The sequence below is a fragment of the Camelina sativa genome, chromosome 2 (assembly GCF_030686135.1).
Source record: "Camelina sativa cultivar CO46 ecotype springtype chromosome 2, ASM3068613v1".
NCBI lineage: Eukaryota > Viridiplantae > Streptophyta > Magnoliopsida > Brassicales > Brassicaceae > Camelina > Camelina sativa.
The window spans coordinates 23,902,165-23,917,092 of NC_141881.1; the positions used below are offsets into that span (position 1 = coordinate 23,902,165).

The 14,928-nt window shown below is 34.6% G+C and overlaps 1 protein-coding gene and 1 pseudogene across 1 annotated transcript; one reads left to right on the top strand and one right to left on the bottom strand.

Moving 5' to 3' along the window:
* Nucleotides 1–84: 84 nt before the first annotated feature.
* Nucleotides 85–4,015, bottom strand: LOC104704745 (uncharacterized; annotated as a pseudogene).
* Nucleotides 4,016–10,824: 6,809 nt separating this feature from the next.
* LOC104730719 (NAD(P)H dehydrogenase (quinone) FQR1) lies at nt 10,825–12,621 on the top strand. Its single transcript, XM_010449922.3, has 4 exons — nt 10,825–11,101; nt 11,489–11,582; nt 11,773–12,035; nt 12,127–12,621. The coding sequence occupies exons 1-4, from the start codon at nt 11,079–11,081 to the stop codon at nt 12,359–12,361; spliced, it is 615 nt and encodes a 204-aa protein (XP_010448224.2). The 5' UTR covers nt 10,825–11,078; the 3' UTR covers nt 12,362–12,621.
* Nucleotides 12,622–14,928: the final 2,307 nt, after the last annotated feature.

Sequence of the window (14,928 nt, forward strand, 5' to 3'; positions counted from 1 at the left end):
GCTACAGTTGGGGGCTCCTCATGGCTAATGGGCTGCTGAGCTGCTACAGTCGGGGGCTCCATAGTACGAATAAATTCTGGCTCATCATCTGCTACCTTCTTCTTCTTTTTTGTGCACCCTTTTTCTTTGGTCGACCCATATTAATTGACCTACATCAAAGAAGAAACGAGTTAGATCATATTGACGCTAAACATATATCAAGAAAAATTCACACAATGAGTTAACAAACATAAACAAAAATCATAAGCAAGAGGAGACACAAATTAAACATGTAATCACTACATTTGAGACATATATGCCTTCACAATCAGTTCTAGCATATTCAGCTTCATCCAGCTCAACATCCATATCAACATCTACTGGCAACGGACCAATATCTACAGGTCCATCTTGATCATCTTCTTTACTATATGTCCGTGAAGAACTCTCATAACAACATGCCAATTTGATGAATCATCTTCCCTTGAATAAAAGATTTGCTTTGCCTGAGAAGCTAGTATATATGGATCCCTCAAAAAACTGACCTGGCTTTGATTCAAGTTAACAAGTGTGAACCCATCTTCAATCTTAACTCTGTTACCTCTTACTGCCCATTGACACTGGAATATGGGAACATAGAACACATTATAATCAAGCAATATTATGTCAATTACTCTCCCATAGTAGGATACCAGATCAACTACTTGGGACGTATCTTTAGCACTAGACCTACACATAGCCGTTGCCTCATAATAAATCCCACTATTCTGATTTTGCCTTTCAAGTGAGCTTGTGTGAAAACGTAGCCCATTCACTATGTAGCCAGTGTAAGACCTTGCAGTACACCTTGGACCATATGCCAACCATTTAATTATATCCTCATGATTATTTGAAGCCATAGGTATCTATCAAATTAAAAACAATAAGAGTCAGTCACTTATAGACATCTAAACCATACTCAATCTTACAAACAATTTACGAAATTACTTGCCTGTTCTTTTAACCAAGAAGCAAAATACTTAGCATGCATAGTCCATAACAGTGATGCATCACGTTTACACCTTGGATTTATGTCTTGGAGATGTTGCAGGTGCATGCTTGCAAAAGGAGAAATACAAATGCAAATAGTCAGGTCGATATACATGTACAATGCATAAGGTGTAAACCAGCCATATTTTGAATATAGAGAACTTACTCTACATAAGGATCCAAGGCAGCCATATTTTGAATGACTGCAAGATGGGCAATGTTCTTGTCCATTTCAGTCAGATTAATTGTAGTTCCTGCGGATAAGGGACGACCTTCTAGTATTGAGCTGTTATCATAATCTGTATTCCTATCAAGTTTTTCTTCTACACTTGTTGTCTTTTTCAGAAAATCACTACAGAACTGCATACATTCATTTGCTATATATGACTCAGCTATACAACCCTCTGGTCTTGCAGGGTTTCGAACAAAGTCTTTCAGTACTTTCATATATCTGCAAATACAAAGAAATACGGAGGTAGCAACAAAATAGAAAATCACTACAAATACAATCTAAATATAATAGTAGAGAGCAAATATACCTTTCAAATGGATACATCCATCTAAAATAGACTGGTCCTCCTAGTCGAGCTTCCCTTCCTAGATGTACAGTCAAGTGTACCATGATATCAAAGAAGGTGGGAGGAAAAAACCTTTCAAACATACAAAGAGTTTCCACGATTTCAGCTTCCATTACTGAAATCACCTCTATATCAATAACTCTCTGACACAAATGGTTGAAGAATGCGCATAAGCGCAAGATTGTTGTCCTCGGACCTTTTGGTAACAACCCTCTGAGTGCAACCGGTAGTAGTTGCTGCATCAACACGTGATAGTCGTGGGATTTGAGCCCTGTCACCTTACAGTCTTCTAATGATACACCCCTTGATATATTAGAACAGTACCCGTCTGGACCTTTAAAGTCAAATAGACGTTTGCAAAAAAATTTCTTCTCTTGCTTGGACAGAGACCAAGGTGCTGCGGGAAGGTAGGTTCTCTTTCCTCGGATGGTAGGATGCAAGTCCTTTCTTATACCCATATCTTCCAGATCTTTACGAGCATTGAGACCATCCTTAGATTTACCACAATGCAACAATGTAGAGACAATGCTTGCAGCCACATTTTTCTCTACATGCATTACATCCAAATTATGTCTTACCGGAAGATCCTACACAACACAATTACAGTTCATAAAAATCCCAACTTAAACATAGCTTAATTAATCAATAAATTAATAAACATACCTCCCAATAAGCCAGTTTGAAAAAAATTGAACTTTTTTCCATCTTGACAACTCCTCCTGGTCTACTTCTACTTCCTCATCTTCCTCAGATTCACTGGATATATCGTCATCATCATAGACTGATTCCATACAGTCAGATCTTTTCCTCTTCCTCCCAGATTCTTTCACATTTCCAAACTCGTTTTTGAAGTTTTTTAGATTTCGAGATATCTCACGACCTGTTAAAATTCTTCCCTTCCTCCCATGTTCAGCTTTTCCATCAAACCAAGTTTTCTTCTCCCTATAACTATGTGTTGGTGCCAAACCCTTTCTGTGACACATATACACATGCTTTCTGCTGAACTTCAACCACTTACTATCTGTGTTTTTACCACAAATGGGACAGCCCATTTTCCCTTTTACTTTGCAACCAGCGAGGTTTCCATAAGCAGGAAAATCACTAATAGTCCAGAGAAGCATTGCCCTTAGAGTAAAAGTAGTTCTACTGGAGGCGTCATATGTTAACTCTCCCTCCTTCCATAGATGGTTTAAATCGTCAATAAGAGGCTCCAAGTAGACATCAATACTGTTGCCAGGTTGTTGTGGACCAGGAATCAGCAAGGTTAGCATTATGTTCTCCTTCTTCATACATAGGTGAAGAGGCAGATTATAGTTCACTAACAGAACAGGCCAACAACTATACTTAGTATTCTGCATGTTGAACGGATTAAAGCCATCAGTGGATAGTCCAAGCCGTAATTTCCTCTCTTTGGCTGCAAATGAAGGATACTTGTCATTCATCTTATCCCATGTAACAGAATCCACAGGATGCCGGAGTTTGCCATTACTGCTCTTGTTACTAAAATGCCACCTTAAATCCTTGGCCATTTGCTCAGACCTGAACATTCTCTTCAGCCTTGGGATTATTGGAAAGTACCGTAATACTTTCTGTGGGACACCTTTCTTTACTTCACCATTGTGCGTATTTATCTTCCACCGTGAAGCATTGCATTTGGGACAATTGTCTAGCTTCTTGTACTTCTTTCTAAATAGACAGCAGTCATTGACACATGCATGAATCTTTTTATACCCCAGAGAAGCACATTATCCTCAGGCAACATCTTTGGCAATGTCTCCAGCAGTTCACTGAAACTCTTGTCAGACCAGCCATTATGTGTCTTAAGCCTGAACAAAGACACAATAGCCGATAGCTTGCTGTGGTTTGAACAACTCTGATATAATGGCATACTAGCATCTGCAAGCTTTGCAAGGAACTCATCTTCTCTCTTGTCCTCACCCTCTGCAATCTCAACTAAATCACCATCTGCAATCTTACCTGAGTCATCACCTTTACCCTTACTCGCCAACTCTTTGTCAGAATATTCAGCTGCTTTATACAACTCAATAACTTCCTCATCCCACTGATTTAGTTTGCTGTCACCATCGACCAATAAGTTCACGTCTCCATGATGATACCAATCATTTTGCAGCTTGTAAGCCTCATCCATCCCCCTAGTTACAAGATGATCAACCACGTCACTCCCTGATTTGCGTTTTACATTACGACAGTCTTTGCAGGGACATATCATCAGATCAATGTCCCCTAACGCCGCAGTCACATCCCGTACAAATTTCCAAGCGCCTCTCTCATAACCAGGATCGGCTCTTCAATGAATAAGAAATGGGACAGAATAAAGAACTAGGGAAAGTATCCAAACCCCAGCTTAAACCTAACCCATATAAATTAATTACTTACTTGCATAGATGCACCCATGCCTTGTCCAACATTTTATATGTTCTAAGCTAAATTAAAACCTTATCACAACATTTCAAACCAAAGCAACATTAAAAAAACCAAACACATACAGCCACAAAAACAAAACAATTACAGTCACAAAACAATTACACTCAATCGCAAAACAATTACAGTCAATCACATACGCTAATATCATCTCTAGTGAACAACAAAACTATTACAGCCACAAACAATTACAGTCGTAAAACAAAAAAAAAAAAACAGAACAACAACAAATAAAATTTGGTCAAAAGGGACTAACCTTCACTGTTGAGTACAACAAAAGCGAGCTTCAGTTCGATAAGCAACCACAAACACTTGACAAATAGCAAAACATCCAATTAGATACGCATGTTTCGATAAGCTTTAGAAATTTGAAAATACTTAAAATCACTAATTTGAATCAAATCCCTAATTCTCATAATCCAAAATTTGAAACAAACCCCTAATTTTCTTAATCCGAAATTTGAATCAAATCCCTAATTCTCATAATCCAATTTGAAACAAACCCCTAATTTTCATAACCCGAAATTTGAATCAAATCCCTAATTTGAAAATTTTATAAATCCCTAATTTGAACAAATCCCTAATTTGAAAATTTCATAAATCCCTAATTTGAAAATCTCGTAAACCCTACTGCTATCTCGTAATCCCTAATTTGAAAATCTCGTAATCCCTAATTTGAAAATTTCAATCCTTGAGAGTAAGAAGAAAGAAGAAAATTAGAGTAAAGAAGAAAGACATGCCTTCGATTCGAGCTCACGGACGGCTGGAGAATGTGTCGGCGGAGGAGCGAATAGAAGAGACGGTGGAGAATGTGTCGGCGGCGGATTCGTCGATAAAATAGAAGAGAATCTATGAGAATCTCAGAGAAAATAGAGGAGAGTGTGTTGTTTTTGATGTTTTGTTCGAGTATTAGGTTTAGCTCGAGAGTGTGTTTTTTTATGTTTTGTTCGAGTTTTCTTCTAAGAGTTAAGCGGTTAAGTGAAATAATTGGGCTCAGGGTTGGCGGACTAAGAGTTTTCACATTCCCGCTTAAGAATTTTATATCATAGCGTTTATATTGAACTATTACAAAGTGACCAAAAAAAATAATCATCTTTTATAGTAGTTCATGAAAATGTGCTATCCTCTACTGCTATCAATGTACATATTTGTTGTAGTGGCCACAATATTTCCCTCAAGCACGGCCAGAAGAAGTCTTATTCGCCTCTATGTGGGAAGCCTCCAAACGAGCGTCATAAATTTATTTGCTATTTTATTTGCATTTTCTTGCATGTTTTTAGTATCAACATAACACATCATAGTAGTAGAAATCCTACTGCATAAAAGAGTTACATGCATCATTTTCTATATAAAGAGACTTTTGATTCATCATAATTATTCAGTCATTCGAAAATTATTCTACAAATTTTGATATAGATAGTGCGTAATTTGATAATGTTTCTCACTTGAATTTTTTTAATGCAAATTTGGAGAACTCAATATTATATTCTAACTTCTATATACATATATTGTATATTTTTCTGCCAAGATTTATAGTGTCTAATCAATTTGACCGTGTCCTGTTATATAGGATGTGAGATGGACTCAAGACATCAGTATATTAGGTTTCGATTAAGAGGTATTTGTTTTCTCGACTTGGTCAGACTATCGATCGATATTCAGCTTAATGGCTAAGACATCAATACAGTTATGTGGCTAAAGCATCAAGTGTCGGGATAAATCATTGGCAACTTTGGTGCTTTAGTTATTGGAGCTGTTTTGCAGCAAAGCAAAAAGAGGACGAGATGGTAAAATGTGAGTTACGTGGTGCCCCTTGAACCAAAGGACTTCAGAATCAGATCTCTAGTTAAAATCGCTTACAAAAGGACAGAATTCAGAACATCAATTTGTCACAAACAAAATTTGATAAAGATAGCAAAGGAATTTTTTGACATTACAAAAATGTTGTTAGGAATTATATTCAATAACAATCTCGGAAAAGTGTTCCCAAAACGACATCACTTTATCTCGGGGGACACATTGGTAGGATGACAGATGAAGCAGAGATGGATTCGCTCAAGAATATGCCATTTACTGAGCCAAAATTTCATTGGAGTTTTCATGACAAAGCTTTCCGCGGTAAATGTGTAGTTAATTAATTTAAACTGTAGTACACCTAGGGGTGTCAATTGGGCCTTAGGCCCGCGGGCATGGCCCGTTAAGTATCATAACGGGTCGGCATGGGCCCTTAATTTCATGCCTAAAAATTGGCGGGTCTCGCGGGCATAACCCATTTGGTTTGCGGGTCAAATGGATTTTGTCCGCTCACACCCGCGGTCATGCGGGTGGTCCGCGAAATTGCCAACATCGCAGAGTTCGCCTTTGAGAGAGGAGGAAATTCAAGGAGAACAGAGGAGATTCTTTTGCTTACTGAAGCAATTCTTTTGCTGTTGCTGAAGCAATTCTTTTGTTGGCCTTTGAGACACTGATTGGCAATCGATTTTGCTAGCCTTTGAGACACCGATTTTGCTGCTTACTGAAGCAATTCTTTTGCTGCTGCTGAAGCAATTCTTTTGCTAGCATTTGAAACACCGACCGATTGCTGCTGCGAATCAAAGGTGATTTTTTTTTCTTTTACAAGTTTGGTAATTAGATTTGAGCTCTACTCAAATTTCTGTCTAAATTTATTATCTATGGCTCGCTCTCATGAGTCACTTGCAGGGTATCTTCGATGTATGGATGTGGAAGCTTGCATCGTTTTGGCCAATGTTCTTGACATCATTGTGAGAGGTATCGTAACTATACCATTCTCTCTCCCCAGTCTCCACTCACCAACCAAAACCTCTCTGCTCCGTATTGTTTTGACACCAGCGGTGATGTTCTTGAGAAGAAGAGATGCCCGTGGGTATGCCCGTTAGTCCGCAAAGATATGCGGAGCGGGCATGGGCATTGATATGTCACCGCCGCCCGTGACGGACATGTCCGCAGTGGATTACTGAAAATACGGGATCGTCACGGTTGGCCCGTTCGGGCGCGGGCATGCCCGTTTGACACCCCTAAGTACACCACAAGAAAATTTTTTATTTTTATATTTAAGAATTTAATTTTTTATAGTTTTAAATTAAGTATATGTGATTTGCATAATGCATGTAAACATATCAACTGTTTTACTTACCAAAAAAAAAACATATCAACTGTTTTAAAATAATTTTTAATCGACGCGATTAGCATAGTGATATGGAGGGTATTCTTTATGCTTACATATTTATATGAATTTGTGACTTTATAATCAATAGGTTTTCAGTTTCTCATTAATGTGCTTTTAGGTTTGAAAACCTAAAGAAATAATAAAAAGCGTGTAGAGATGAAAATTTTAAATTCGAGTGATATCCAATCAAAAAAAATTGTTGATGATCATGAAGACTCCTCACAGTCATTTTATTGCTTAGGTTGTGTGCATGATTCCCTTAATCACTCAATCTAATCTCATATGATTAGCTCAAGTTCCGTTTAAGTACAAAAAAAAACAGTAAAAAACAAAATCAGAAAAGAAAGCAAAGAGAAAATAGAAGTAAAAACAAACCAAAAAAAAACAACTAAAAAAATTTGGACGCAAATGAATTTTTGAAGACAGCTATTAGAAAAAGATATACTTATGTCAAATTTGGACATAAGTTAGATACGTATAATTTAGTCATAATATTATGACTAAACGGTAACATATTTATGACAGTCACAATATTATGACTAAATGATAACGCATTTATGATCATGTAAATACGTCACAGTTTTGTATGTAAATTGTTATAATATTCAGATCAAAAGAATAGTTACATTTTTCTGGTCATAATATTCACTTTTTTTTTGTAGTGCAAATGTATGTGAAGTAGGAATGTTCAGTATGTTTGACGAAATTATTCGACTGAGAGGGAGAAAGTCTATATATCCTTCTTCGTCGAAGATTTTTTTGTTTGTTTTAAGTCTAAGATATTCAAAATGTGTTATGGCCTATGACTGTTGTGCCTCTTAGATTTTTGCAAATGTGTTGCTCTTTTCCTCCTAGCGAGAAAAAATAACATAAACATATAATATTTAAACATTTGGATCTTCATGTTATATATATATATAAGATTTGTCTTTGAATAAAGTAGATCATGTGGTTTTACAGTTGAGTTTTTGTTTTTGGAGAGCTAAGTAAAATTCTAAAAAAATTTAAATGGCCAACTAAAATAAAATAAAATAAAATTTTCCTTTCACATATAAAGAAAATGGAGAGGCTATAAAAAATATTTATAACAAACATCTTAACACATCATCACTCATCAAAGTCCACATTTAATTATTAGATCTGTTAGTGTAGTTTCAACTTTCAACCCACCTGATCATATTTCTACTTTTCATTGGTCAATTTTCTTTTATAAAGCAAAATATAGGTTGCACATTGCGAGTGTATATATATCATCATGTAGGTAGGCTAATGCGTGTAGCCATGCAGTTCATGAGATCCTGCAAAAGAAGACCAAATCATGCATGTACGTATCTTAAGCGACACTTCATTTGGTCAATAAAGTTATATAAAGCCGATTACTTTGTTTCCACGACATATCCAGCAGAATAAGGGGTGAACTGATCATTATAAAAGAAATGGGGTGTAAAAGCGAAGCATCCTTGAAACGCAAGCCAACTTTGGCATTTTTATCATCTTCTTTTTATCTTAACTTGTTTATACATCATATTATCTTCTGGTTAATACTTTTATTAAAACTTAAAAAATAATAATTCGAATATTATATGTTACAATATACATAAATAGATGGATCCAATCCTTCCAAGAGTAATGATGAGTGAACACATAGAGAGTAAATAATTTCCTATTTTCGAAAATTAATGAACCAAATTTGTAGTAGTACTTTCCACTATAAGGCTTGATTATCTTATTTCAAAAACTAATTCCATTTACAGTTAAGAAAACAAAGACAAGAGAGTGCTTCTCCTTTTTTTTTTTTTTTTTTTTTCTCTTTTTGTGCTTCCTCTTTTGGCTGAAAGTATGAAACAAACAACCATGGATTGTAATTATAACTAGTGACCAATAAATATTTCACATATAGACTCAAGCACCAATAATAACTTGGCACATCGTAACTTAAACACTAGTAAAAACTAGAAATGCATTATTACCTTAAATAACAATATGAAATGACATGATGTTTATCATATCTATGTCGACGTTTTCCTAGTAGTTAGAAATGAAATACTCGAGTGCTGACACCATGATTACGCAAACGAAGAAAAAACAATAACGCATTCGATACTCATTTGATAGGATGACCCGTCATAATCACGTCCACATTCATTTATTTGATCTCGTATCACAACTATTACTATAGTATATATCTATCGTCAAACAACGTATAGTTGTAATTTTATACTGTGTTATATATTAACTTATTATTGGTTGAAAAATTAGATGCATAGTCGTAGTTTTATGCTTAGATTTAGAAAATTAAAAGTCAAAAAAAGAACAAACAATTATAAATTATAATGACGAGAGTGATGATGCAAGAGCTTGAAATCGGAATATGAATTGGATCAAAGAGCCGTCGAGAACGAGATCCAATGGCTAGAATCTAGATTGTCTTCATCGGAGATCGGACGGACAAGATTTGTTGGACCCTACCCTCCGGTCAATTTAACACCTACTCGGTGTTGTCTTCATGGGGCTCGGACCATATTCGTTGACTTGTTTCACTTTCTCAATTTCTATTTTTCTCCATAAATATCTTATCCATAGTTTCTTATAACTTATGATTCAAATTAGTTGTCAATTATGTGCTGGCTATGCATTAGGTGTAACTAAAATGAGGTTGAATGATTGGTATGGTAAAAATAAAAAAATTGAACTCGATAAATTTGTGATTTTACGACGATTTTAGTTTTATTAAAACATTTTTGCTCAAAAAAAGCTTTATTAAAATATATAATCATCCATTTTGTATTACAATTTTTTTAGTTATAGAACTAAGACATGTTTGTCACTAACGTCTTTTGTCAATATTGCGTTAAGATTGATTAGTTATTTAATCATGTGATTTTTGAATAGATAAACACCATAATTTCAGGTTTTGAAAAGACATCTTCTAGAGAAAACAAGTATAAGCTGAAAGCTCCGTTTTTTTTTTTTTTGGTATGTAAAGAAATTAAAAACAATATTGAGGGAAAACGAACATGATGATGATGAGCGTGACAGCAATATATCATCATTATTATATTATTTTTATCATTTATTTATTTTTAAAAATAAAACCAAAGTTTTTCATTTCCCGCACCAACCCCACTTTTATTTATTTGTTTCTTCCATCCAATACAAAGACCAGGTGCCAAACGACTGCGTTTTTATTTGACCACGTCTACCCCCTAATATTATTCGATTTTTCAAAATCGCCCCATTAGTTTTGTTTCTTAATTTGTTAGCTAAATTATAAACAAAATAAAACATGACATTTCATGCGATTAGTTTTAAGTTCCATTTTTACCATAAATATAATAATGCAAATTCGCGATTTCTATTTAATATCTAAAGATAAGGCGTAACATTTTGATTCTTCAAACTGATGTTTTTTTTTTTTTTAAATAAAATTTTGATGTTATGTTTGATTTTGTATTTTGACAAAAGTTTAATTGCTAATATATTTGTTCAAATAACAAAAAAGGGAAACTAATATAAAATAGAAACTATGAGGTGTATAATCAAACATAATATTTGTTATTTTAAAAAACACAAGTCACTTAAAGTTGAACAATTGGTTTTTTGGGGGCTGAATTTGACGAAATCAAATCAAGAGTACCGGGAAAGAAATTAAGAAAAGTATTTGGAAAAAAAAAAAAAGAAAAAAAAAAAAAGATAAAGAAGAAGAAGAACACACAGAGATCATCCATCTTCTCTCCAACTCTATAAATACGCTTTCTCCATTTTCGGATCGTTGAACAATCAATCAAATCTCTCTAAAACGTATTTAGTATCTTCTTCATAGATTCTCGAGAAGAACGAACGAACGTACTACTACTACTTCGATGGCGACTAAAGTGTATATTGTGTATGTTTCAAGTTTCCTTTTTTCTTTTTAATTTGCGATTTTTTAGGAGCTAATTGATGATGGGGTTACGCTGTTAAGTCATGCGTTCCCTTTCCGATTCACTTCACTGACTTTGATTTGATCTTATAATCAGTGTTGCTCGAAGGATTTTTTTTTCAATTGTTTGTTGATTTATGTGAATTTTTCTTACTTTTGTGATGGTTTGATTTATGATTTTGGCTGCTTGAAACTCTACTTTTGTGATAAACTAATTTACTTTATATGTTGTTTCATTGGTATTTTGATTCAATTTTGGATCTTTAGTTTTGAATTTTAATGGATTCGTAAGTGGCTTTGGTGGGGTTTGATCTCAAGGTTTTGACTTTTGAAGTCATTTGACAATTGCAGGTACTATTCTATGTATGGTCATGTGGAGAAATTGGCTGAAGAGATAAGGAAAGGAGCTGCTTCTGTTGAAGGTGTTGAAGCCAAGCTATGGCAGGTGAGAAGGGGTTTTAACTAACTACTTTGTTTCTGTTGATGAAAGTACTCTTGATTTCCTGATTCTTGCTGCAACTCTTTTACAATAACATGTGTTGTTGCATATTCTCAAATCATGAATTATCATTAGGCTGCTTAGTTATATAAATCTATGTGAATCATTGGACTTGATGAATTGTTGTTGGCCACAGGTACCAGAGACACTTCCAGAAGAAGCACTTTCTAAGATGAGCGCACCACCAAAGAGTGAATCCCCAATCATCACTCCCAACGAGCTAACTGAAGCTGATGGCTTTGTCTTTGGCTTCCCAACAAGATTTGGTATGATGGCTGCTCAGTTCAAAGCCTTTTTGGATGCAACTGGTGGACTCTGGAGGACTCAGTCACTCGCTGGTAAACCAGCTGATATCTTCTACAGCACTGGCTCTCAAGGTGGTGGCCAGGAAACCACCGCGTAAGTTCTCATCAAGAACAAACAACACTTGGCATCATTTCTTACAATCTCTATATATATACTTATCTAAAACGTTTTCTGTAATCTATAGATTGACGGCCATAACTCAGCTTGTCCACCACGGTATGTTATTTGTCCCAATTGGTTACACATTTGGGGCAGGAATGTTCGAGATGGAGAATGTGAAAGGTGGAAGCCCATATGGAGCTGGAACATTTGCAGGAGATGGTTCGAGGCAGCCAACAGAGTTGGAGCTCCAACAAGCATTTCACCAAGGCAAGTACATTGCCACTATCACCAAGAAGCTCAAGGGATCTACTGCTTAAAAGCTCAGGACGATTATGGTATCAATAAGAAAAAAAGAAAAAAAAAACAGTTTGGTTCTGGTTTTTATAAATCATATAATTCTTTATCTTTGAATTTGGGGACGTTTGTGATTTTTCGGGTTTAATTATTATCTTAAAATACATGATATTATTTCACAGCAATAATTCTTGTCTTTGTTTCTACGTATAGATATATGTATGATTTGTACTTGTGTTACACTCTAAACAAAAGATGCGTCGTCATTGTTCTTATTGTTAAACTTTTGTTAAAAAAGCAACTTATCATTAAAAAAAACAACAAAGAAAGATGCAAAGTGAGAGAGCAATATTTATTGTATCCCAGTAAAGTCCCATTACTAGCAAATGTAGCCCAAATAAAAACCAATGTTGGATCGTAATGTAGAAAAAAACTAGTGTTGACATTACTTGCAATTAATATTGGGTCTGCTACTAAAACTCTACCGCGAAAATGAAGACTTGAAATAGTTTCAAGTACTAAAAGTTTCATTAGTCACTCAGAACATTGACAAAGAGATTCCCATAAGTCAAGTGGCTATGACGACTGACTCGGTAGCTAAACACCAGGAGTTCGATGCAATTCCCTCTTGCCCTTGTGGGAGTCATAAGGCCAGTGAGCCATGCGCCCATGCCGTGAAAAAAATAAAATAATAGTCACTCATAACAATGCTTACTAACTCTTATTTACGTTAATAGTTATTGGTTATAAAAAAATGTGATGCTTGAAGTTTACAATCAGCGCTTTAAACTTGTTTTATATCGGCCAGGCCCTTATTTTATACTGTTAATAATGTGATCAAAGCACGTATTACAAAATAGAAAGAAAATAGCTCGCTCTTAATAAATTTTTATAATTCCTTTGCTTTTCCAAACTCAATGACTTTTTGTATCACAAAAAAGAAAAGAAAATTATTTTCTTAATCTACACACCGACAAACATTATACTCAAATGTACAGACAGTATACCTAACAATGTTCAGCAATTCTTTACTTCTTTCATTCATTATCAACCGGAGTACCCTACAGGAACATTTTGAATTAGTTTAATCTTAATTGTAAGGTTTCGTTTAAGCTTGAGCATCATGGATTCGAATATGCTCCAAAACGAGGATTACTGAAGGATTCTTAAACGATAGTGTAGATATAGATTAGTGAAATTAATTCCTCTACACACACCAACAAAATTAATAGAAAAGAAAAAATTGTATTTATTAAAATGGTCAGTAGACTTGTGACTAGTATCCTATCCGTAAGAATAGTATTTTTCACAAACTTATCCCAAAAATACCTTTACATATGAGCTATATAAATAAATTTTAGCTAGACAAAGACAGCATTATTATCATCTAAATATATTATAAGACTATAATCAATTAGTTTTATTGTGATATATAGAAGAAAAAGGATCATAATTAGTTCATGGGATGGAATAATCGATATATATTTTCTTTTTATACTAATCGATATTTTCATGGATATGCTCTACCTATTTACTATGGTTATCGGTTGATATAGTGATATTGGATCTGAAAGACTAGTAATTAACTACTAGCTATAGTCTTCAGACCAATATTTTAAATGTGAGGGATCACTATGGTTTCTTCGCTTAGAATTTAGATTTATTTATATTACATTTTCTTATAAAAACATTGCACAAAGTGACAGAAACCTAAGCGATATGTATGTTCCCTTAAATAATCAAGCTATACTGTGTAAAGAATCGATCCAACCATCCGTGGTTACCCGGCTCAATAAAATTGAGGTCCCTGAGCTGAAAAATAGAAAAAGACCCATTTTCCTTATGTTTTTCTGAAGTAAAAATTTTTGGACCCTTTTTTGTGAAGAAAAAAAACAAAAATTTGAATCGATCCTGTGCTCTAGCACCTCTGGCACATGCCTAAAGCCGGGGCTAAGTAACATATTTCGTAAGTATGAACAGAGATATAGCCGTAAATAAAATAAGAAAGAGAGTTAATATAATAACAAAGTTCACATCCCAATTTCAATAGTTTGCTGCATGAACGAGTGGCCACACAATGTTATGTATAAGTTGATTACTTGATTCATGTGCATGACCCGAAAAAGAAGTATAATGTCGTTCGATGAATCATGGATGGAAGTATCTACGAAGATATAATTTCCAGTGACAATGCCATTTCTTATTCTTTTTTTTTTTAGTTTTTGTTTTCTTCCAGTATTGCTTATTAATTTCTGTTCTAATTTTTATGGGTCCTTGTAGTTCTAGTTTTCGGTAAGATGAAGATATAGGTCTCACGAAAATTATAGAACATGAATTGTTTAACTAAGTTTTCTTAAATCGAAAAAGACTGACAAAATCATCATGAAATCTTCCTTTACTAGTGATTTCAGCATTAGTAGACAACTTGTACCGTTGTACGTACCATAGTGAAATCGAAATTACGCCACCATCGACACTTCATGGTAACAATATCTTATTTTTACTCTGGTATAAACGATGGTAACTATATCTTGTTTTAATTCTGGTCAAACGATGGCAAACTATCTAATTCAATTTACACTTGTATAAT